A 24,994-nucleotide genomic window follows, 5' to 3' on the forward strand; every position below is an offset into this window, starting at 1 on the left:
GAAGGCTGTGGGCATACCTCCAGGTCTCCTTTTCTGTAGGTGCACCTGTCTGCTAACTGTGAGTGTTGGCAAAGAACAAATCATAGCTGTGCCCTCCCCTGAAGAACAGTCCTCAGCTGAATAGCAGCCTCCTCACATGGAGGGCTACAACCCTCTTCCTCATGTCTGACTGCCTGAGACTTAGAAAAAGTTGCCCCCTTGGTTCTGGGTTGGGAGTAGGGGTAGCTCTGTGACATAATTAGTGCTCCAGAGTTCCCAGTGGGCTCGAGCTGACATAGGATTAGCTGAGACACTGCCCTTACTAGCCTCTTCTTTCTGCTCCATCCTGCTTCCCTCTTTCCTTCTTCAGAGAGCATTCTTCAACCAAATCATTTAAATAAGAATCCCCATCTCAGGCTCTCCTAAGGAATCCGAACTGAATAGTTATTCCTCCCATGCCTCCAGTACTTCAATATGTCTAGCAGTCTATGTCTTCCTCACCTTCCCCAGTCTAAAAATGCCCAGTGTCTCCACTACCTACTGGACACATCAGGAATGCTCCTTGTCTTTATTCTTTAAGACTGAGGTTGCAAATTCAAAGTCTTAAGAGTTTGAGGAGTCATTTGAATGGGTGAAATGGGCATATGCTGGGACAAAGGGAAGTTGAGATGTGTTGAAGCAGAGCTTGCATGGCCCCTCTAAAAGAGGCGGTGTCCTCACTACATTGACGTTTGCCAGGTAGGAATGCAAATCTAGTCTTGATAGAGGTTCCACCTTCAAAAGATGCTGGAAATCTAGACTTTTAACATTATACAGTGTTTCCATAAAGTTTTAAACACTGTATAGGTCCAACACAACACATTTAGCAGCTAAATACAGAGCACAGATTAACAGTCTGCAGCCTTTGTTTGGGTCTCAACTTAAGTGTTCCTTTCTCCAAGAAGTCATCCTGGATGTCTCCAAAGCACAACTACCATTCCCAAACTGCCCACTTCACTAAACAAATCACCTGCCTTTTGGGCCAATCTCCTTCTAAGGCCACGGGATCCTAGAGCAGGGCCAAGTCTTATTCACACACAGCACTACCATAGCTCCTGCCATGCAGCTCCTGCCATTCAACAAGTATTTGTTCCAAGAATGAGCTACTTCCACTCAACAAGTATGTGAACAATCTAGGGCTTTTGCACTTTCCACATGACATGGACTTAGGAAAAGATGCAATGAAAAGATATGAATGGACTGAGATTTTGATGGCTAAACTTCGGATTGGATTGAAAGGCCCAAGAATGAACAAGGCACGCTTGGCACTGAAGCGGTAGATTGTTCTCTTTTTATTCAACACCATAAATGTCTGCAAAAACAAACAAACACAACAAGAATTACATTCAGTGACAAAACAATATTTATGAGTTCATTTAGAGAAAATTCAGAAGAACCACAGATTGAGGTGTGGCTTAGTTTTTTATGATAATGACAGTTTATAATCAAGTGCTGTCATTCTGAAGCCCAAGGTACTTTTTAGCCAGCCTACACTTTGACTCTGGACATCATCAGATCTACCATGTGGCCTGGGTCTTACTCAGAGTCCCAAGATAGGTACTGGGCTGTGGACTGTTCACCCAGTGGGATACTTTGGAGGTCCAGAAATGGAACATCCAGGCCCAGCAGATAAGCAAGAATAGAGACTAGTAACTGGGGCAAACAAAATCCTTCATAATATACTCCATGGTATGTATTTCTGATGTAGACTAGAAGGGAACTTGAAGAGATGGAAGTAGTATTGAACATTGACATTCAGCAAATTATTTTAAATTATTTTGATTACAAATGAAAACTTCCTAACAAATCATAGCATAGTCAGGGACTTAGAGAGTTCACATTGTTGTTCACGTTGTATCTATCTCAATTCTACATGAGATAGTCTAACAATAAGTTCTAACCTTGAGGATCATCAACATAAAAGTCATCAAGTTTCCCAGACTTGATCTCCCATTCTCCTCACAGACATACAGGCAAGTATGCCTGTGATTCCCAACTGGTAGGAGAGGCCCTAAAAAAGACATCTGGAAATGCATGTGAGTATTTTTGATTGTCACAATTTTGATTGCCTGTCACAAGGCCCTACTGATTAGATAGGTTTAGTGATGCCAAACATAGGACAGACCTGCTAAATGTTACACTGCCCCATCCAAAATGCCCACTGGGCTCCGTTGAAGAATACCATACCTGTGCTCATTTCTTCCTAGTATGTCTCCCTGGGCTTTGGGAATGAAACAGCCCCTGGACAACAATCCATCACCCACAGGCTTTTAACATCAACTCCCAGATCTCCTTCCTTCCATTCAACTGTAATCTGGCTATCCCTTTACATGTCCCTAAGGCTATTAATTACAAAAAGCCTTCACAGAATGAGGGTCATTCCTGTTTCCCCATGTCTCTGCTCCTTTAAGATTTGCAAAAGTACCACTTGACATGTAATCCAGTATGTTCTTATACAGAAAAGACAGGCCTTGTCATCCAGGCCCAATACAGCAGGATGAATGCTGCCTTGGCTGGGGTACGAGAACTTCAGCCACTGCCAGCCATCAACCATCCTTTGTTGAGTTGCTGGAACTAACTTGTCTGCTGGCCATCTGGCTGTAGGAAAAAATGGAGTAGGATATTTTCTGTTGCCTCTATAACAAAGGGAAATGGGCCACAGAGTTCTTTGAAAGCTATGAGCTCAGGAGCCAGAGACCCATTTTAGGGATTCCAGGCACTTCCTTTGGATATAAAGACAATTTTAGAGCAGAGAGCAAACCTCTCCTTGAGGTGGGTCACCCTAGATTAATAGGTGGCATGATATGGCTCTGCCTCTGTACCCCTTGATGTTTTATTAATGCTATCTCTGACTGCTTTAAATATTTCAACTAATGGTGTATTTAACTATACTCACCAGGGTTTTAATTATTAAAATGAGAGGCACCAACTCCTTTTGTCTGCTGAGATATCTCTACTCTGTTTTTTGTAGCTCTTCAAAATGGAAATTTCTGAAGATAGGAAGTGGCCTTAGATGACAGAAAGAGCCCTTGGGCATGAGTCCCAACTCCATCCCTTATTAGTTGTTTGGCCTGGCATAATCCACCTCCCCATCTAGTCTTTGGATTCCTTATCTGCAAGGTGGAGAGCTAACTACCACATATACCTCACATGACTACTGCGAGTACCAGGCACATGGAAGTCATCGGTGTGCAGAACTCTAAAATCATATCTTCTGACATAAAAGGAGAGCCCAAGATGAGAAGAGATGATTCTAGAACAGAACCTATCTTCCCAGGACTATCTGCACCACAACAAGCTGCTGTCTGCTCCAGCCTTGAGGCAGAAGACCTCCAACAGTTAACTCACACTTAACAACTCTGCCTCCAAGAAGGCCCTGGGATTCTGGGGCATAAGGAGAAGAAGAAATATTGGAGTGTTTTTGTTCCTTCATCTCTCATCCCCTTTCTTGAATTTCCCCCTCACATCTCTCTTTCCTCTATATACACAGGTCCCATTTGGTCTGGTAATTCTAGGTCTGTCCCAGGTGCAAGGACATACCAGGCAACATTGAGAGATCAATTTCATATAGTTGCCAGCAGAAAATGGTCTCAGTATCTCATATTTCTAGGACTTCTCCCCAAACTTCCTTCTTCTCTGAACTCAGACAGGTGAGGTTGGTTTTCTATTCTCTGGGGTATCACACAGTGAGATGATGATGGCAAGGTCTTCTGAGCTTCTCTTGAAAGGGGAGGACTGTCCTCACTGCCCCAGTCTTTCAAATAGCCATCAGAGGAGCCCTTTTAAGGAACTTTTACTAGAATTTCCCTGTAAGAACTACATTCAGGTTTAACACCAAGCCTATCACATATTGGCATGGGATTTACATAAAATCTCCATATGCCCAGTTGATTACCATATTCTTAGCTTCATTTATTGAATTTCTATTATGTATCATGTCGGCGTATGGCTCAGGCATCCAAAAATCTCATTTAATAGCCCAACAAACCTATAGTTAGTTGAGAGGTTTTCCAAGGAAAACTCTTATAAAACTCTTATAAAGTGCTTCCATATCACGTCCATGTTATAGGAAGCAGGCATTTTACAGATCAGAAAAATGAGGATTGGTGAAGTGACTTATCCAAAGTCAAAAAGCCAGTCACTTAAATGGCCTACACCCAATTTTTCTGACTATTAGTCCAGTCCTTTTTCCTGACACCATTTGTTTTCTCTGTTTCCTTTTTAATCTTCCTGCTGCTTCTAGTCCTCCTCTTTTTTGCCAAGACATACATTACAGAGAAAAAATGAGGACTGAAAGAGGTTTTTAGTACTATGAAGGCAATGACAACTGGTGATAGCAAAGGAGAAGAACAGACATCTATCTGGGGTTTGTAGAGATCCGTGTTTGGAAATTCTTGTAATAGTCATTGTAACTGCATGGCTAGAACACCCCAGGCCCCCCTTCAACTACCTTATGATTTCTGTAGAATGGGTCCAAGTCTTCCAGGGGCCTTGCTATCAGCTCATGGGGAATATCACCATAGAGCTTGGGCAACTTCCTGGAGACCTTTAGGTCAAGCTGAGGCCGAGGCTGGGGTTCTGCTGTTGTCTTGTCTTTGCACCTCTTTTTCTCCTTTTGGATGGCAATCCTCTTCTCAATTGTAGCCAGAGTATCAGAAGTGAAGGGACGGAAATTCCGTTCATCTGGAAAGATCACTGGGTAGCATCTGTCATCCATTGTCATCCTCAAGACAGAGATAAAGAGCAGATCCTCAGAGAGCCCTGGAAGGCAAAAATCACACAGCCTGCCCTGGAATCCCACTCTCCAAGGATAATGTCATGAGAGGCTATAAGAATTAAGTGAAGTGAGCTGGCTTGGGAGCTCATTGGCTGTGGAGCAGTTCCAATGGACCTGTGGAGCAGGATACAGTAGGATTTGGGGCATTGGGAAGACCAAAGCAGGCCATCATTTCTGGACGACCTGGGCGTAAGTGGTAAGTTCAGAACAATGGGCAGAAAAAGCCCAGTCTCTAAAACTGAGACCCAAGCATTGACCAAGACAGTAAGACTGAACCCACCTAACTACTGAAATGGAGCTTGCAGATGGTGGGCAAATGGCTGCAGTGTGAACAGAAGCAGAAAGAATAGGGTATTGAGTGGGACATAACTATGGGTTGCAAAATCAAAACCATAAGTGCATGCATATTCTCACTGTTTGGTCAGCAAATATCTTAAAAGGTGATGGAATGGAAACAAAAAGGCCATAAACTTAGGCACAAACTCTTACACTAACACCCATGATTCTATGCCAACTCTTTTACTTCTGAGATCCCTCACTTCTGGTAGAAGTGAGACCCCAAGAAAGCAGAAAGGTTTTGCCAAAGCTAACAGGGTCACTCTGCTGCAGGATAATAGCTGTACTGGCCCCTATCCCTGACAGCCCTTTCTATAAGGACTTTTTTCTATAGCCTCAAGTCTAAAAGTAGGTTCTGAGAAAATGCAGTAATGCTCAGGTTAAATGCCCTTACTCCCCATGTCAATGCCAAGCATCTTCTTCCTTTCTTATTTACCTGAATGCCAATCTAATATAGATTTCCAAGGCACTCCAGAGAATTACAATGGGTAATCCAACATAGCATTGGTTTATTCATTCAGCAACCAGTGTCTGCTCGGTGTCTGTTTGGAACAGTGCTAGGCACTAACAGAGAAGAAACACTGGTCCCTCCTCCTGGTCCTACAAGTTATGCTGCCCTGAGGTAGTAGTGGAGAAGACAAATAAAAGATAGTATATTACAACAAGAGTAAGACAGATGCTAATATAGGGATAAGTAGATGGTGCTATGTCTGTGCATGGGATGGGTGTCTAACTGGTCTTTGGGAATCAAGGATGATATGCCAATGCTTTAATGTCTCAGTTAAGAGACCTGAAGGGGTTGTAAGACATAGATTAAAAAAAAAAAAGGAGGAATTAGAATGTGTAGAAGAAACAAACAGCAAGTACGGGAACCCATCGGTGAAAAAGAACATGGTTTCCATCTGCCAGGGATGGAAATTTTGTGGGATGGAAAGGCCAGATAAGGCTCCAGTCAGCATTGAGTGAGCATGTGGGGCCCTATAATCCTTAGTAAATATCATGGATTTCATCCTAAGGGTAATGGGGAATTGCTAAAGAGTGAGTTGTTGTTGTTGTTGTTACAGAGGAGTAACACTATCAGGTTTTAAAAATATATATATCCCTCTTATTGATGAGAATGGATAGGACTTAGGATGAGGGGCTGATGGAAGTGAGGAGTTGGACCTACAGAGATTGTTGCAACAATCACAACCACTGAGGATTACCTAATGGAGTAGTGGATCTGATAGTCACTTAAGAAATAAACTTGACAAGTGATTTATGGGGAGGGAGAGATTTGAGGGACAAGAAGGAGCTGAGGTTCCTGGTGTGGGCAGCTGGGTCAACATGGTGCTGCTCACTCAGAGAGCATTGCGTTTAGGGGCCATGATCAAGGCAACATATGTGTCTTTAAACACACTAAGGGTAATGTGATGCCCATAATGTGAATCATATGTCAACTGAAATGACATAGGGAACCTAGATTCACTGCATTCTGTTCCATGCATTCAGGGTCAAGCTCTTTATGGATGTACCTGGATGATGGAGTTGGCCACACTACTTAAATTACTCTCTCTCTCTTCCCACTCACCCATCCACTTCTCTTCCCCTCCATTCCACTTCCCTCTCTCTCATAAATATATATGATTGAATTGGTATAAATTAAGTGGGAATATAATTATACTCTACTATATTTGGTTCTAGAACTCATGAAAGACATGTGAGACAGGGATGAAGTTCTCTGCAGTTAACAGCATATGGATATTAGTTGATCCTAGAAAATAGATGAGCCTAGAAAGACCCTGGATGGCAAAAACTAGACCTTATGCTAAGGTACAACAAGGAATCCAGTGCAGGACTGCTATCATAATAAGGAGACTCTTAAGGAAGAAACTGGACACTCTGCCCCTATTGTTCTGACCCTGGGGATATTTTGCTCAGTCTCTAGAAAAAAGAGACTTGATGGAAATAAGTAACACAAAATAATGTGCGCAGAAACTGTGCACAATAAAATTTGTTATAGATGCTGAAATAAGAACCACATGTTAGAGTTAACACTGAAAACTACAAAAATTGACCCAGGAATAAGAGGACTTAATTATCAACCCAAATAAATCTGACAAAATAAAATCACATGCAGTAAAATTTTCTTAATAACTGAAAAAATTGACAAAAGAATCAAATATTTTTAATAAAAGCAGACTCAAGATTGAACTGTAGGAATACAGGCTGTGCATGCAAAATTAATTAAATTAATAAAAATCAATATGGTATAATTGGTAAAATTTGAAATGATTCAAATCTTCATTATGAAATTTATACTCTAAATACTTAATTCTGAAAATTTTCCTGTACAGAAAATAGATCACATTATATGGAAAATTGGTTGAAGAATTAAACTGGCTAAAGTGCAATGCTTTCCCAAGCTTCACTAATAATCAAGTGTGATGGCCAATTTTTCAGACTCTGAATGACTCTTTACAAAAAAAAAGTATTTGAATATATGCTTCCAAACAATGAAAAGAGAATGCAAAAAATGGAATCCAAAAAAATCCAAAACATAAGTGTACCTAATCCAAGAGTCCAATAAAAAAAAATTCCAGGGTAACTGCACTACAATCAGCTTAAAAACAATTGATCCAACTAGAATTAGAAGTCAGACAGCCCTAAGAAAAACCTTTCGAAGGGAGAAGAAATGGGTAGGAAATATCAGAAAGGGAGACAGAACATGAAGACTCCTAACTCTGGGAAATGAACTAGGGGTGGTGGAAGGGGAAGAGGGCAGGGAGTGGGGGTGAATGGGTGACGGGCACTGAGGGGGGCACTTGACGGGATGAGCACTGGGTGTTATTCTGTATGTTGGTAAATTGAACACCAATAAAAAATAAATTTATTATAAAAAAAAACTTTCGAGATTGAAGTAAATTCTCTGTAACAAATAACATGATTAAACAACTGATTTCTTAATAGGTAAAAAAGAAAGGCATTGAAACAATAGCTCTTTGGAAGTCAGGTTTTACATATGATGCCAACTAAATGGCTTGAGCAGTTGATAGAAATAAAAAAGAAAGTCCGAAAAAAAAATAAAGAAAGAAAAAGAAAAAGAAAAAAAAAGAAAGTCCGGAGGTGCCTGGGTGACTCAGTAGTTAATGCATCTGCCTTTGGCTCAGGTTATGGTCCCAGGGTCCTAGGATCCAGTCTGGCTCCCTGCTCAGCAGGGAGTCTGCTTCTTCCTCTCCCTCTGCCCCTCTCCGTGCTTTCTCATGTTCATGTGCACACTCTCTCTCTCAAATAAATAAAATCTTTAAAAAAAAAAAAAGTTCACTTGACCTTGACATTTAGGACATTCTTCTTCATGCAGTCAGAGTTCATCCCCTTCTCTATGGGTCCAAATGTAGTACTTGGTTTTAGAGACTAGAAGCTACAAAATCATTGCATCATAAAAGTTATATACCAGTTTTTAATTTTAACAATCATCCTATAGATAAAGCAGAATTTATTACAATTACAGAATAGAATTCAAAAGATATAAATGTTATAAGATGTTTTTGCAGGCTAGAGTTGGAAAGCAAAGATGAAGGGAGGCTCTGAGCCACCAATTTCCTCATCTTAAACACCTGGAGAATCAAGATATTCTATCAAAGGCCGACAGATCAAGCAATCGACTCTAAGTCTAACCCTTAAAATTATGCAAGTAACCAAGCGCAACACCAAATGAAAAATATACTAAGTAGGGGATCCCTGGGTGGCGCAGCGGTTTGGCGCCTGCCTTTGGCCCAGGGCGCGATCCTGGAGACCCGGGATCAAATCCCATGTCGGGCTCCCGGTGCCTGTGTCTTTGCCTCTCTCTCTCTGTGACTATCATAAATAAATAAAAATTAAAAAAAAAAAAGAAAGAAAAATATACTAAGTAGCAGAAAGCGGAGGAATCACGAGGACAGCAGAAGGCTTACTGTCGCACTAAATTCCTCATCTTGCACAGGGACAATTCGATAACTGCTACTTAACCTTGACAAATCAAGAAATAGAAGCTTAAGAGAATCAATGAGAGTTAACTAGACAATGGCCAGCACACTAAAAAACTAAAAGGGTTAAAAGTGGAAATGAGGATACAGACAGAGGTGGGGACATTTTATTTTTCATGTGAGACCCCACACAGCATTTCTTCCTTCTCAGTTATTTGAATTATGTGCATATAAGTGTTACTTTTGCAGATTTGCAAAAGGACCATAAAAATCCTTCCAGGGCTCCAAATATCCTCGGATTTAACCTAGAGAGTCAAAATATCGGTTACAGTGACAGGTTCTAAATCTGAGTCATAAAGAAAGGAAGCATAATCTCAATTTGCAGTCCGAACCAAGAGGCCTGCACGATATGGATCATGATTTCACATGGGAAACCGCAGTGACAGGAAGGCCCATGCAGAGGCTCTGAGGTGAGAGACCTCCCTGAGGTGAGGCACTAGATTGCAAGGGAGGTGGGAGTTACCCATCAGAAGCTCCGCTTCTGTTCCTCTGAGGACTGGCCCCCAGCAGGCTCACAGGCTCACTCCCCCTGAATAGCCAGAAGACAAGCACTCATCCTGGAAAGAGGGCTGAGGCGTCACCTCCCTAAGCAGAGACTCTAAATTCCTCAAGAATTCACTTGCAGTGAAGATTAGGTAGCTCCAGGCTTTACTTCCAATCTTCAGCCCTGATAGAGCTCCAATTGCTCACTCATTCATGCACTGGGTGCTGGAAATACAAAATGATTTAAAACTCTATCCCAGCCCTCGAGGCTCTTACAATGGCATGGGGAATTAGGTGAGTCAAGGATGAAGGACAAAACCATACAGTGAGTGTGACTGCACTAGAGGGAACTTTAGGAGCCCAGAAAACAATGTGGTAATGAAGAATCACGTGGACCCCTCAGTGGGATCCCCTGAACTCTGGCTTCTGGTTGGGTTTGGCCAATGGGAGGCCCCAGCAAGAGATCCAGAGGATGGTGAAGAGTGAAGTCAGGGTCTTCCTCTCCACCTCTCTCCCCAGTGGCAGCCATGCCCCACAGCTGCTGCCAGGTGACCCATCCATAGGGCTCTCTCTGGTTTTACAACACCCTCCTCCCCTGACCCTTTCAGATGTGGGTGCCATTACACCCACATTCTCACCACACCTGAAAACTGTACCCTCACTGTATCCTGTTACTGAACTCTGCTTGCATTTAAAAAGTGTTCCTTTAATAAAATATCCTCAAAATGCCCAGTTTGAATGTACCATCTGTTTCCTGCCAGAGCCCTGGCTGATAGAATCATCCATTAAATAAAATTGAGAAAACAAGAAAAGGAAATGATCACCCACAAATCAAAGCCACCCAGCACATGCAAGTATTAACATTTTGATATATTTCTTTTCAGCAATCTTTGGGTCCATATATGTACATAGCTGGCATTGTCATGCATACACAACTTTACATTATGAACTTTCCAATTAATGTGATATTACAAACATTTTTACAATGATAACTATCATTTAATGGCATCTACCTTGTTCCAGGCAAAAACTTAAGTGTGTTAACATTACATTATCTCATTTAATTCTAAGAACAATCTCATGAGATAAATATTATCCTTGGGGATTTCTGAAAGGAAATATTCATCTGCAATGAAGCTGAATTATTTGTGGCTTTCTCTTAGGAGGCAGAGGTTTTAAACTTATACCTTCTTAGAACAGTGTTTCTCTCTAGTTTTCTCTGTCAGTAAGAAGCCAAACCAGACAATCTGATCCTCACGCTTTACCTTAACCAGTAGGGGAAGTCACTGGGCAAGTCGCCAGAGGTTTGCAACAACACACTCAAAACATTTCAATGCGGATCTGGTCCACAAAACTTGAAACACCACACTGACGCTAATAAGAGCTATAAACTAGGGGTTAAGCACAGGGCCAAATGTTTTAAATAGATTATCTCTCATAATCTCTCCTAACTTCCCAGGAAATCTACATTCTACAGAAGAAAACATGAGGATTTAGAGAAATTGAGATACTTGTCTATAATCACATAAGGAAGTGCTAGACAATCTCAATCCCAAGTAATCACCACCATGCAATCCACCTACCTGCCTAGTTCTTCATACTCCAAGCTAAGACATCTCAAGAAGGTGAGAGAAGAGAGTCAGGAGGTGAGCCACACCGATTCCAGCTGGACTGGGTGGGGCCTCTGATACCCTCACTGTGTGACGTGTTTCCCAGGACATCAGCCTCACTGCCACCTCCTCATTCACCTGTCAATCATTCCACCTCCCCCACCATGATACCCTCCCATCCACCCAACACAGAAGCCCAGTGGTAATGTGCCCTATAAGATGCCCCTTTGTCCATTTCGGTGGTCTAAACAGCAATATCTTAGCTTTGTTGACACAGAAGCCATGTCCGTTAATACGGGTTACAAAAAAATAATACCTCATAAGAAAATTAGAAAACAAATGAACATGAACAGACTTTAACACAATAGATCCCAATCCAAAATCAATCCCAGATTGATTAGCTTGTCAGCTCTTCAGAAAAAAAATTTAAGTGTACATTAATTTCTGATTAAGTTAATTGGCCATAGGGAACTCAGAAACTATTTGGAGGATTTGCACCATAGTTTCAGAATATAGGATTTGAGCATATCTTTTCTAGAAAACGCCATTCAAACAAAGTCCAGTGTTGTGAGTACCTTAGCAAGCCAGGCAGCCATCTCCCGTTCCCATGGCCCCAGGTCTTCACAGAGCACTTGAAAGGAGAACCACTCCCATGGACCCCATCATTGGAGCCATGTATCTTGTACCTGGTCCTTGACTCCGATTTGAGCAGGACATGACTACAAAAGGCCTATACTACATCCTGATGGTAAAAAAAAAAAAAAAAAAAAAAACAGAGCAAGTTCCATAACGACAGGTCTAGCCTTGAAAGCACAGAAGAATAGGGCTGCCACCAGCCCAGAGGACTTACCTGCCTTGGTAAGGTGGCTCCAAACAGCAACCCCAGTGGCACCTCTCAAAGCTCTCCACAGAACAAGTCCCTCAGAGTCAGAGCTCCTGCTCCTGGCTGTTGGAGGCCTTCTGGGAGGGGCGGCTCGGAAGCTGGGTGGAGAGCGTGAGGAAGGCAAATGGGAACACGGCCAAAGTGATTTTAAAGAATCGTGTAGGAAACCCTGTAACTGGAGAAGTGACTGAGATGGTACTTACATTTATACTTTGGAAGCATCTGCCTTTAATCAGTGCTTAATCTAACTCTGCAGAAAGCATCATTAATAAAGAAACAGGTTGTTTTTTTCTTTGGCTCATCCAAGTGGGTGAGAGAACAGCGAAGAGTCTATCTGAAAAGCCATGCTGGGCTTCTGTAAGCAGTTTAGCAGCTTAGCCTGTAGGCCAACTAACCTAGGCACTCTAGGGTTTCACCCCCCAAAACCCCAAGGCCCACAATGTGAAATTGTTCATAAGGTACCCAGTCAGCTGCTCCTCCTTTCTTTTCTCTTGTGCCATCAACACTGGGGGTTCAGACCTATGAAAATACATGCTTGCCTATGTGGCTGTCATAAGGGACACCAAGAAAATCCCTTGGCCACCAAAGCAATTCCACAATGGATTTGTCACCAAACCCCAAATTCCATCAAGTTAGCTTTTGTTTTGTTAATTCTTGGAGACAACTTAGATCTCTTTGGGAAGTGTCACACGATAAGCTATTTTCAGTTGTTGTCACCTTCCAGAGGCTGACAGCCAACAGGGATAAACAATGCAAGATGGGTGTTTACATGGAGGCAGGAGATAGGAAGTAGGTGCTTAAAGGAGTATTGGATTAGAATTACAAGCAGATTTTGGTCCTGCCAGAAGTGGCACTGAACACTAGTCAAAAGAACTGGGCATAAATCCCAGCTCTACCACTAAAGCTGCATGATATTGGATGAAGCACTCAATTTCTCTGAGCCTTAATTTTCTTTGCATAAAAGGGGATAATTCTTTCAAACTTCCTCAGTCTTAAGAAGCAAATGTGGTAATAGCTATAAAAACACTCTGCAAACACTGGATATAAGTATCTTCATTTTCAAGAAGGAAAAAGCCTGGTTGCTTTTTTTCCCCCAACTGACTCAACACCTAGATCCCACGCAGAGAAAATGAAATCACAGACATAGGATTAGTACCAGGCTTGGCACAATGTATAGGCCCCGACTTTTTTTAAGCAGTGATCAGAAATTCTAAATCCCTGTCTGATTTCAGTATGATTCTCAGAATAAGAGAAGACCAAAGAATAGGAGAAGTACCTAGAATTAATAAATAAGTATTTTTTTATATGGATAAAAACGTGTGTATCCGAAGAGGTAAAGGAAGCCTCCAAATCCATTATCTTAAAAGGTCCTAGCCTTTTTAAATATAAACTCTTTGCAAATATTATTTTCCTAAGCCATTAAGTCATTTTCTGACTTCCCACTATGAAGTTTCAGAGAGCATCCTGGCTTCATCTTCAAGGTAAATACAAATGATTCCAAACATAAGGACTTTCAAAGAGTTATACACCATCACCGGCCACCCAAGCAGTATGGGGTTTGCATTCAGGACTTTTCCCAGACTCATCTCTCCAGTGGAGAACTTGGGGAAGGAAATTTGCATTTGAAAGCTGGAACAGAGTCTCTTTGTTGAGCCCTCATAATAAGAGGATGCTAACATCAGCAAAGGGTCAGGATGCCCCTACATTTGCATTCCTGGAGCCATTACACGTTGTCACCTAACTCTTGGGTGCTAGCAAGCAGCAAGACCCTGCCAGTCTGTCTTGTCATCTGATAAGCTGACCAGCATCAACATCAGTGCCCAAGTCAGGATCATCAGCTTTAGCAGCAGCCACATGTCTATCTGTTTATCTAGCAAACATGACATTGAACCTCCACTATTGCAGAACATCTGGAAATACCAAAATAAGACCTAAGTCCTTAAGGAGCATGAAGTCTGCTGCATGAGAAAGAAAGATGTACAAAGAACAATAGCAAGAAAGAGGGCATCAAGGAGCTGCAAGCAAGATGCAAACAGAGGTCTTCACAGAAGGGAGTAAGGAGCAACTCATTTTGGGAAGGCTTCCAAGAGGAGATAGGATTTGAGGTGAGGCTGAGATGATGAATGAGAACTCAATATGCAGAGCAAGTAGGGATGGGCTTTCCAGGAAAAGCCTGAGCAAGGACACACAGGCCCAGGACAGGACATGTGTAGAGAATCTCAAGTGGTTCCATGAGGATGGAGTAGTGACAAGGAAAGGGGACAAAAGAAGAGGAGAATTTGCATGGCCTTGCATACCACTCGAACACCACTAAGGAGTTTGAACTTGAACTTGTATTGAATCACAGGTATGGCACTGGCACAGTCTTAAGCTGCTGATAATGTATAACCACTAACTCTTCTGTTTCCCTGATAGGCACCACCACTGGTATCTCACTGACAATAAGACATCCATGCAAATAAACAATGTTCATGGATAATGCTGAGGGTGTGACATATACCACAGCAGGTACGGCAGCCAGAGTGAATGGAACATTTGTGGGAAAACTTGGAGAGAGCAAACCAACCAAGGGGAGCCAACTGGCTCTGATTGATTTAGCTGAAATCAGAGGTGGTCTAAGGAAACATAGCAGTGGAACCAAAAGCAGCTGCTCTACTCAGAAACCTCCTAAAAGCTGGTTCCTGTATATTTTGCCCTCTCCAATGCCACAGAGTCAGCCAACAGCTTTCACATACATGTAGAGACTGAGCAAAGGTTTCAATGTCCAGTTCCCAAGATCTCCTGCAACACAAGAGTAAAGACTGCTGCATCCTCTAACTTCCAGAGTTCATTCCTGGCACCTGAATTTAGCATTTAGTACACTGTGCTTCCACTTTCTGATATGTATGCTGATATGATGTGTTCTTCTGACATGTAATATTGAGGAGTCTTTTAGTTGCAAGTAACAAAATCCTAGTATATAGTATAAGCAGAAAAGAGACTTTATTGGCAAGGATCACAGGTGTCACATAGAATCCAAGGGAAGAAATGCTGTGGACCCTCACAGAATAGAACCAAAAACTGAAGAATGATTCCTGCAGGAAACTCAAGAAACTCTGCCTCTCTTTGTCTCCTGTTTCTGTTGCTATTCCCCAGCCTCTATGCTCCCTTTTTCTATTCTATACTAGCTTTCTGTGGTCCAAGTTGACCTGACAGAAAATGACCATTCTTAACCACTGTGTTTAAATGCAGAGCCCTTTCTTTCTGGGATACGAAATCCCTGGGAAGCACCTGAATGATCTCATTTGGCCCCAGGACCTGACTCTGAACCAATCAACAGAGATCAGGAAGATGGAGGTAGGGCAGCTCCCACTGCCAACCTGAGGATGAATCCAGGAGGAGCAGCTCCAAGAGAACGCCCAAATGGGAACAGCACCAACATCACAATGTTTTAAGTATTAAATGAGGCAACGTGTATGAACTTCTCTTTGTAAAGTCTTAAATGTTGTACAAAGATAAAATTTTATGATTCTTTGGGAACCAAAAGACCTGGCCTTGAATCCTACCGTGTTGTGCCACCTAAAAGCCATGTGATCTCTTTTTAAAATTTCTCTAAATCTTGGTTTCTTCATCCAGAAATGGCACTGATAACAGCTACTATCCACAGCATTCATAAGACTTAAATGATCAGGAGATACCACTTTGTGAACTGTAAAGTGCAAGCTAAAATAAATGTAAGTGAGTGTGGTAAGAGTCAGTGTTCACATATGTGATTGCCCACTAGCAACAGTGTCCTTACCACCCCACCCTCACAGATGCAAATATACACACAATGCAAATTCTTTGTACCTACCACAGCCCCTACCACATTTAAGCAGCAGCAAGTAGTAGCTACAGTGGATTGCTTATTTGTGTAGGAGGGAGAGAGAAATAGGTGGAGGAAGGCAGGGAGGGAGGGAGAGAACAAGGCAGGCAGACAGGCATGCCGCCAGCCTGAGGCTGGGATAGGTGGCCAAGTCTATATGGAAGCCCAGTGAAGGGACTGGCTGGAAGTCAAGAAGGATATAATTAACTTAAGAATCACAATAAACTTGTACCCACACTTAATAGGTTTCAAATATTTTCTCAATTTACCCTGGCTTCATCCTTCTCGGTTTGCCCTTATTGAGGAGGCAGGGAATGGAAAAAGGCAAGGAAAATTCTTAAAGAGACAGCAGTCCTACACCTATAAACAAGAGGAGCTGGTGGCCTGCAAGACATCAGACCTCTGCAGCCACTCCTCAGAGAACACATAGCGGAGGGGAGTTGAGCTGTAGGGTCAGGGAGAAATACACCTGACCTATGAAGCTGCCTTGACTGACCTCCCTCCCCACCACCCCTCCTGGCTGCTCCCCCTCCTCAACTCTCCTCTCCAGCAGCCCTTAAACCCTTAGAGGCTGAAGGAGGTCTCAGGGCTGCAGATGAGTGTCCCTTGAAGAATTCAGGCAGGTTTGCCTCATGATGCCCTAGTTTGTTTTGTCATTTCAGCTTTTTCTGTGCTTTTTCCTGACTGGGCAGAAAATGGATGTTGGTATTTCTGGAGCAAATTTAAAGCCATCTGGAAATGAATTCACAATGTGCACAGAAGAGAAACAAGGTCTTCTGAGGTTCAAGTTCAGAAACAGAATGACTGGGTGTCGCAGGAGGAGTTGGAAGACCCTCCTGGCCTCAGGTTAAGTGCTTCACACCAAAACCTCAACTTGATGATACTCAGATCTCTTTAAAATCCTGAGCATAGTAGCTCCCCTGGCTATCTCCAGGTGGCCCGACCAAAACCTCTGGGAGTACTGGAGCCTGTGGCCATCAGTGGCCATCTAAAGAATGTATCCTTTTATCTGTAGCACAGATGTTAGCTGTCTGTCCCTCTTCTGTCTCCTGGACCCCTACTGCTGTGCCTTGCTTCTGGCCCTGGGGGAATCTTTCTTGGCCTTCCCCAGCCCCATTGGGCTTTCAATTCTTTTTATTCCCTTCAGTTTCCTACCATCTTTCCTCTCAAGAATGAGGCAAATTTCTTTCCATGCCTTGAGCATAACAGTTTGAAAGATGCTCCCTATTTTTTTATATGCATGCCCTTGGGTCTCATCTGCCATCTCAAGCAATTTATCTGAGTTTTTCTTTCAAATAAATAATATGTTCTCTGCAAAAGAAATTTTAGTAAAGAATATGCCTCCACCTGATGGGATTGCCGTAATTTGGAATTAGAGGTAATACTGTCTTATTTTGTTTGTTGTCAATTTTACATTTAATTTTAGAAATTAAAATGGATAAAAGAAATCTTAATTAATTTTTGAGGCCTTATTTGAGACAGGTTAGTCTTAAAAGACACCATGAAGTGAGTATGTATATATAGATTCCCAGATGACTAGAAAGTCAAACCACTGGGGTCCTTCTGTAGTTTCTCCCCTTCTGTTCCTCTCCACTTTCTAGAATTATCTATGTCCTGACCAGTCCAACCTGTCAGCATCTTTGCCCCTTAAGGTCAGTAAGACCACTCCCCCACAAGACTGAGCATGAATTTCTTTCTCAGAAGGGGTCAGGTCAATGGGCAGTAGGTGCACCCTGACCATGGGGCCTTCAATGTACTCCTAGAGCCCTGGGACCTTGCTCAAGAGAAAGAGCCTGTATGGGTCTCTCTTTGCCCCTCTGAAGGCCCAAGCTCTCCTACCTCTACATACTTTGGCATATGTTCCAGCATCAGGGAGCCCAACACACCTCAACATGAGGACAGAGCTGCTACCAGGGTCCCTGTGGGGGACTGAGGGTCTCATAGCCTCAGTAATTCAAAGCCATAGTCCCTGTTGCCCTAATTCTATTATTATCACCCCAGGCCCAAATCCAGAACACAATTGTCTGATGAGGATCCCTGAAATCCCAGGTATGCATTCACACTCACTCATACATATACACAGAGAAAGAGGGAGAGAACCCAGAAGAACAGAGATGTGAAAGTAAGTAAGATGCAGAAAACCTAAGGTTTCATTGGGACCACTACTTGATTTCTTCTGTAAGGTTGGGCTTCACACACCCCAAACACCATGGGGCTAAGAAAGGAAGGCTCACAGACCAGGTGATCCCAAGGGGAGACAAACCAGCAAGCAGGCAGACAAATGGCCACCCTGAGTGGCACTGGCCTGGCTGAGGCTCACCTCCCTGACCTTACTTACCTACTCTTGTGTCATTTAGAGGCTCATGCCCAAATCCATACCGGTGCTCCTGCTGGGCCCCTGCATGGACTGCCCTCTCCCCTACCTGCTCCCTGAATCCATGCCAACATTCAGAACTTAGCTGAAGCTCTCTTCTCTAGGGAGCTTTTCTCATAGCGAGGTTTTACTTTGGTGACATTGATTGTACTCCACTTCCTCCTCAGACCATTTCATGTTGGATGAGCCTCATCAACCCAGTTAGGTTTAAGGCTGCTCCAGGGCAAAATTTGTGTCCTCTTTCCTTGCATCAATCAGCACCCAGCCTGGAGTTCATGTTCATAAATTAACATTCAAGTCCCCTATTAAATGAAATGAAGGAAGCTAGATGAGAGATGGCTCAGCTGCTTCCAGAAAGACACTTGCGCTTCAGAGCTCGAGGAAAACAGGAGGAGGGCGGGAGAGAGGGAGAGAGAGGGAGGGAAAGGCTCACTAAAAGCTTATGGAATACACAGAAGAGCTGAGCACCAGAACAAAGACTCATTTAAAAGGGCAAAGGAAACACTAGATGGCTGTTAATGGTGAACTGAATATGATAAATTATTGCTTAAATCACTTGGTTTCACTCCTTGTTGTTATGCACAGTTAATTGGAGAGAACAAAATGCTGAGGCTGGCTGTACTGGTTGGGAGATGGCAGCAGTCTCCGGCTTGTAGCTTCTCCAGGACCACAGAGCCATCATGCAGGGATGACAAACGTGGGGCCAATCTCACTCCCTAGCCCCCTGCAGTCGCCCGATCCCATTACCCACACTCTGGTCCCCTGCAGGCTTTAGCTTTTTGCAGCGAAGTGTCCTAATGGAGAGTGAATCAGAGGGATGATCTGAGTGGCAGGATGTCACCTTATGATCCCCCAAGCTCTGAACACCAAACTTGCCCCCTCAGGGCCCCAGTCAGATGTCTCTCACCCCAAAGAAAGCCAGGTAGCCTCAATTACAGGTTTAATCTCTATTCAAAAACTTGGATTTTGACAGTTTTTTCTTATGTTTCATATATATATATATATATATATATCTCCTAAGTTCCTACTAAATTATAAAGCACTTAGTGGAGAAAAGGGTTAAGGAAATCCAGAAATGAGTAGGACATAGCTTCTGCCTTTACTCAGTTGAGAGAACAGACATTGAACTCATTGTGGGCTCCATAGGAAAAAAATCTTTCTACCACTTAATTTAGAACAAAGAATCTGTTAAAGTCTGGGATTTTATTAATAATCCTGTGGCAAAGGGAGAATAAGCAGGCAAAGTGAGCCTGATAACAACATCAGCAAAATAAAAAACAGAAACATACAGAACTGTTAAAGATTAGAATTTCACAAATAATGTTTATATGACAATTAATTAGGCTTGGAGAGTTATAGTTACATGATATGGAAGACAACATTCAAATGTTGAAGTCTTACATGTCTACGAGATAGTTTAACAAATACTATCAAGAGACATTATGGTTACAGAAATAGAAAAAGAGAATTATAAGATACAACACAAGTATAAGTTTGAAGACATGGCCATGTTTTCCTAAACATGAATTTAAATTTATATTTAATCTTATGTTTAAAGACTCTTCTCAACCTTCAGTTTTATCACAAGAAAAAGTTTTTAATTGCTATACTCCTTTCATTAAGTTTTTGTGTAAATAAATGTTATCTCAAGAGAAAAAGCTTTTTCACAAGACTGTTAATTAGAGGCTTGCAGGCTCTTCTCAGAGTCAGGAGTCAGTACAGGAAAATAAAACAACAACAATAACAACAACAACAACAAAATATATATATATATACACTACACACACGCACATCTCAGAATTAAAATGCTAACAAAGAATAAAATATGGAATAATGGTTTCTCTATTAGAAAATATGAGCTTAAGGAGGGCTCTGGAACAACATTTCTGTCATTATGGGGAGCTGAATACCTTCAAAAATTCTTGCATTTGAAAGAACTAGTATACTGGATAACACAGTAAAAGGTGAAAACTTTTTTTTTTTTTTAATTTATTTATGATAGTCACAGAGAGAGAGAGAGAGGCAGAGACACAGGCAGCGGGAGAAGCAGGCTCCATGCACCGGGAGCCCGATGTGGGATTCCATCCCGGGTCTCCAGGATCGCGCCCTGGGCCAAAGGCAGGCGCTAAACCGCTGCGCCACCCAGGGATCCCTAAAAGGTGAAAACTTAAAGGCATTAAGTGCCTTGGTCAGTTAAGCAGCCAAGTCTTGAGGTCAGCTCAAGTAATGATTTCAGGGTTGTGAGATCCGGCCCCATGTTGGGCTCCACACTGAGCATGGAGTCTGCTTAAGATTCTCTCTCTCTCTCTCTCTCTGCCCCTACCCCACTCTCTTTCTCAAAAAATAAAATTAAATAAATAAATAAAAATAAATAAAAGATGAAAAATTAAAACATTTAAAAAGCTCTGAGGACTCTACAGATAAAGACAAAGAAGAAACCTTTGGATGGAAAAGTATTGGAACCAGCTTTTACCTAAAGGATCTCTGCCAAGCCTTGGAGACCTCACATTTCCAATAGATTGTTGCATAGGGTGTGGGACATGCCAAAAGCCTAGGGGTCATCTAAAATGGGATATGCAAGAGCAGTTCATTGTGTAAGGTGGGAGCATCAAAGGGCTTACACCCATAATGCAAAGTGAACAAGAAATAAAATCTGCCTCTAGAAGGAGACTAGCAGAAGCAAACACAAATCCTTTCTGGTGAAATCCCACTGTGATCAAGGACCTCAAGCAATCCTCACAATAATGTTTTAATAAAACTTAACATTTCACAATGAAAATCACAAAGCACACAAGGAAATAAGTCACCATGAATGAGAAGTAATCAGAGCAATGGATAACACAAAGATTTTAGTTTCCAGAGTTATCTGACAGAAAATTTAGGAATTAATAAAAAAGCTTAAAAATATGAAAGGACAAGAGACTATAAATAATGACCCTTGCAAATTTTTAAATAAATCAAAAAATATCTAGAAAGTAAAATATAAGAACTGCAATTAGAAATGCAATACATAAATAAAACAGCAGATTAGACATATATGAAGAGAAAAATTTAAAACTGAAAGCTAAATATAAGTAAATTAGACCAAAGTGCAGCACAGGATGCAAAATTAGTAAGAAGGGTTAAAAGACATGGAAGGTAGATTGAACCTAATATAAGTTCAAACTCAAGTTTCAAAAGGAGATAATAGAATGAAGAAAAGAACATTCAAAGAATGGAGAAATTCCCAGAGTTGTTAGGAAAGATCAATCTTCAAGTCCAAGAATCACAATAAATCCAAAGAAGGGGAAAAAATTTTAATAAAAAAAAATTCAGAACATCAAAAGTGACTAGATTCTAAAACCTTGCATGGAGAAAAGACAAATCATGTACCAATGGATAGTAATTTAATTGATGGCTGACACCTCACCAGCAATAAAATAATCCAGAAAGGAGCAGAATAAAATGTCCAATGGAATGAGAGAGGGAAAAAAGGCAAACCTAAAATTCCATGTTGATAAAACTATCTTTCAAGGACAACAGAGAAATATAGACAATTTTGGACAAAAACTAAGAAAAGTTTATCAACAAAAGATCCTCATTAAAAATATACCTCAAGCTGAAAAAAATTTTCCCAGGTGGAAAATCTGAGACACATGAAAGTGTGCTGAGTAAAAACATGGTAATATGGAGCCCTGCCATCTTGTGGGAAAAGCTCAATGAGCAGGTACTCTTGGCTCAGGGTAGCCTGCTACAATCCATGAAGGAACGTACTGCTGAGCCATCATCATGCCTGAGCACTTACAGGAAGGCTTTTGCTGTGTGGTCACCAACTAATTCAACCAGTTATTTGATGATGAATTGGACCCCTCTGAGGTTTTGAAGGCAGCAAAGAACAAGACAAAAGAAGCCAGCAGGGGCAGCTTGGCCCTGGGGCCAAGAGGGCATCTCAGGCCACAGCTCAGACCAACCCCAACACAGCAGGCAAACAGCTGCCTGAAGAGTCCCAGAAAGACCGCAAGAACCCACTGCCCCCACAACGTTAGTATGGTTGAGAAGGAGGAGACACAGCCAACCGTGGCACTTAAGAAAGAAGGAATAAGACGTGTTAGAAGAAGACTTGGTCAACAGTTGCAGCGTGAAGGGAGAATAATTGACAGGAGACCAGAAAGGTGACCATCTTGTAAACTACAATTTGAAAAGCCACTTAAAGAAAAGGATGGGGACACCTGGGTGGCTCAGCGGTTGAGCATCTGCCTTTGGCTCAGGGCATGATCCCAGGATCTGGGATCAAATCCCACAATGGGCTCCTTTCATGGAGCCTGCTTCTCCTTCTGTCTGTGTCTCTGCCTCTCTTTCTGTGTCTCTCATGAATAAATAAATTAAAATTAAAAAAGAAGAAAAGGATGAAGGAGGAGACTTTTCAGTTGATAGACAGATTATTGGACTGGCCTATCAGAGGCTGTGGTGGTCTTGGAAGAAGTTGAGGAGGCCGGGGCATGGAATGGACAGAGGATATGGGCTTGATTCTGGGAGCAAATGTCAATTTGATAGGTATTGTGAAAGTGACATTACAGAGGCCTGAAGCATAGGGACAAATGTGGAGGTCGTGGATCTCAAAACTGGGAAACTTTCAAGATGAATTAACAAGAGTCCCCAAAATACATTGGAAAAACTGTTATAATTGCAGTAATTTGGATCAATCAAATGTGACTGAGGAAACACCAGAAGGTGAAGAACATCCAGTTGCACACACTGAAAATGAGAACAAAGTTGAAGTAAAAGAAGACGGTCCCCCCAAAAATGACTTTGGATGTGTGAAAAGCTATTCAAAATAAAAACCGGGCAGGGATCCCTGGGTGGCGCAGCGGTTTGGCGCCTGCCTTTGGCCCAGGGTGCAATCCTGGAGACCTGGGATCGAATCCCATGTCGGGCTCCTGGCATGGAGCCTGCTTTTCCCTCTGCCTGTGTCTCTGCCTCTCTCTCTCTCTGTGTGTGACTATCATAAATAAATAAAAATTAAAAAAAAAACTGGCAAAAGTAGATTTTAAATCTGAAAACTAAATGAAGATGCTCATGGGCAGTAGAAGAGGGGATCTGTCCTTCCTAAGTCAGAGAGTGAAAAGGCTCATGCGGAATATATAATTATGGATCATCATTTCCAAAAGCCATCGATTGATACAATGTCTTAGCTGGAGATCAGTTTTATCAGATCAGTCCATCCAGAACTTGGTGGCAGGGGAGGATGATGTGGCCTTGGGCATGATGGACGTCCAAATCCAAAACCATGGCAGCAGAACTGACAAGTCAAGTGCTTCTGCTCCTGATGTAGATGACCCTGAGGCATTCCCAGCTCTGCCTTAACTGGTTGCCACAAAACAACCCTGATTCCTTTATAGACTCTCACCTCTCTGGTTTTGCATGCTTAAGGATCCCAAACAGCTTAAGAATTGAAAAAAAAAAAAAAAAAGACTATCGTTCATACCATTCACATCTAAAGACTGAATTATATCTGTTTTGAAATTGAACTTCTTTTGTTACACAGAAGTGAGAATATGGTAGTCAGCTTTGTATTTAGAAACATATTGGTAGCAGGGATGTTTTCATAATTTTCAGAGATTATAGATTCTTCACAAATACTTTTGTATTGCTGCTTGCAAATATGCATTTCCAAACTTGAAATATATGTGTGAACAGTGTGTACCAGTTTAAAGCTTTCATTTCATTTGTTTTTTTAATTAAGGATTTAAATGTTCTCCCAATTACAATCTGGTCTCTTTTTTAAAAAGATTATTTATTTATTTATTTGAAACAGAGAGAGTGAATGAGAGAGAAAGAGAGAGAGAGAAAGAGAGCATGAGTGGGGGGGAAGGGCAGAAGGAGAGGGAGTAGCAGGCTGTCCCACAAGCAGGAATCCAGACTTGGCTCTGTCCTGGGACACCTGGATCATCACCTGATTCAAAGCCAGAGGCATGACTGACTGAGTCACCCCGGCACCCCTACAAGCTGGTTTTAAACATTGGACATAATAACAGCTTTAATACTTTCTTTGCATTTTCACACATGGTCTGTTGAGTCATGTAAACTTTGATTTGTCCAATTTTATCTTGTGTGGAACACTAATACTACTTTATGTATCTTAACTTAGTTTTAATATTTTCATTTCTGGAGACGCCTACATGGCTCAGCAGTTGAGCTTCTGCCTTCAGCTCAGGGTATGATCCCAGGTCCGGGGATCCAGTCCCACATCAGGCTCCCTGCGAGAAGCCTGCTTCTCCCTCTGTTTATGTCTCTGCCTCTTCCTCTGTGTCTCTCATGAATAAATTAATAAATAAATATTTTAAATTTTTTTTTCATTTTTGAGGAAAATCTGTTTTTGTTTCCCATAATAGCTATTATATATGCTAAATCTTTAAATACAGAAATAGCAGTATTTGAGCAAATTCAAAGCACATTGGTTTATTAATCCTTGCTCTTTCATGATTCATTAAGTTCAAAATTATAATTGATTCACAATTACAACTATTTACTTCTAAAATGTATGACTTTTCCATTTTAAAAACCAAACTAGACATTTTGTTGGTGCAAGTTTAAGCTACTTATTTTTGATACACATCCTTTCAAGTGAAGTAGTTTTATGGGTATTGAGGTTTTTTTTTTCCACTCCAAAAGTAGATGGAACAAGA

The 24,994-nt window shown here is 41.7% G+C and overlaps 1 protein-coding gene and 1 pseudogene across 3 annotated transcripts in view; one reads left to right on the forward strand and one right to left on the reverse strand.

Annotated features, from left to right (window-relative positions):
- Window positions 1-12,206, reverse strand: part of SCN11A (sodium voltage-gated channel alpha subunit 11) — a 91,561-nt gene extending 79,355 nt beyond the window's left edge. Inside the window, exons 1-3 of one of the 3 annotated variants that reach the window (XM_038570472.1) lie at window positions 12,079-12,206; window positions 4,469-4,779; window positions 1,212-1,330 (exon numbers count right to left, since the gene is read on the reverse strand). In XM_038570472.1, coding sequence (XP_038426400.1) covers window positions 1,212-1,330; window positions 4,469-4,741 — 392 coding nt within the window. In that variant the 5' untranslated portion in view covers window positions 4,742-4,779; window positions 12,079-12,206. Of the gene's footprint in view, window positions 1-1,211; window positions 1,331-4,468; window positions 4,780-11,201; window positions 11,280-12,078 lie in introns of those variants that run through there. The other 2 variants (XM_038570474.1, XM_038570473.1) reach the window with 2 other exon arrangements.
- Window positions 12,207-22,097: 9,891 nt separating this feature from the next.
- On the forward strand, window positions 22,098-23,672 carry LOC100687253 (annotated as a pseudogene).
- The last annotated feature ends 1,322 nt before the right edge of the window (window positions 23,673-24,994 follow it).

The sequence above is a fragment of the Canis lupus genome, chromosome 23 (genome assembly GCF_011100685.1).
Source record: "Canis lupus familiaris isolate Mischka breed German Shepherd chromosome 23, alternate assembly UU_Cfam_GSD_1.0, whole genome shotgun sequence".
NCBI lineage: Eukaryota > Metazoa > Chordata > Mammalia > Carnivora > Canidae > Canis > Canis lupus.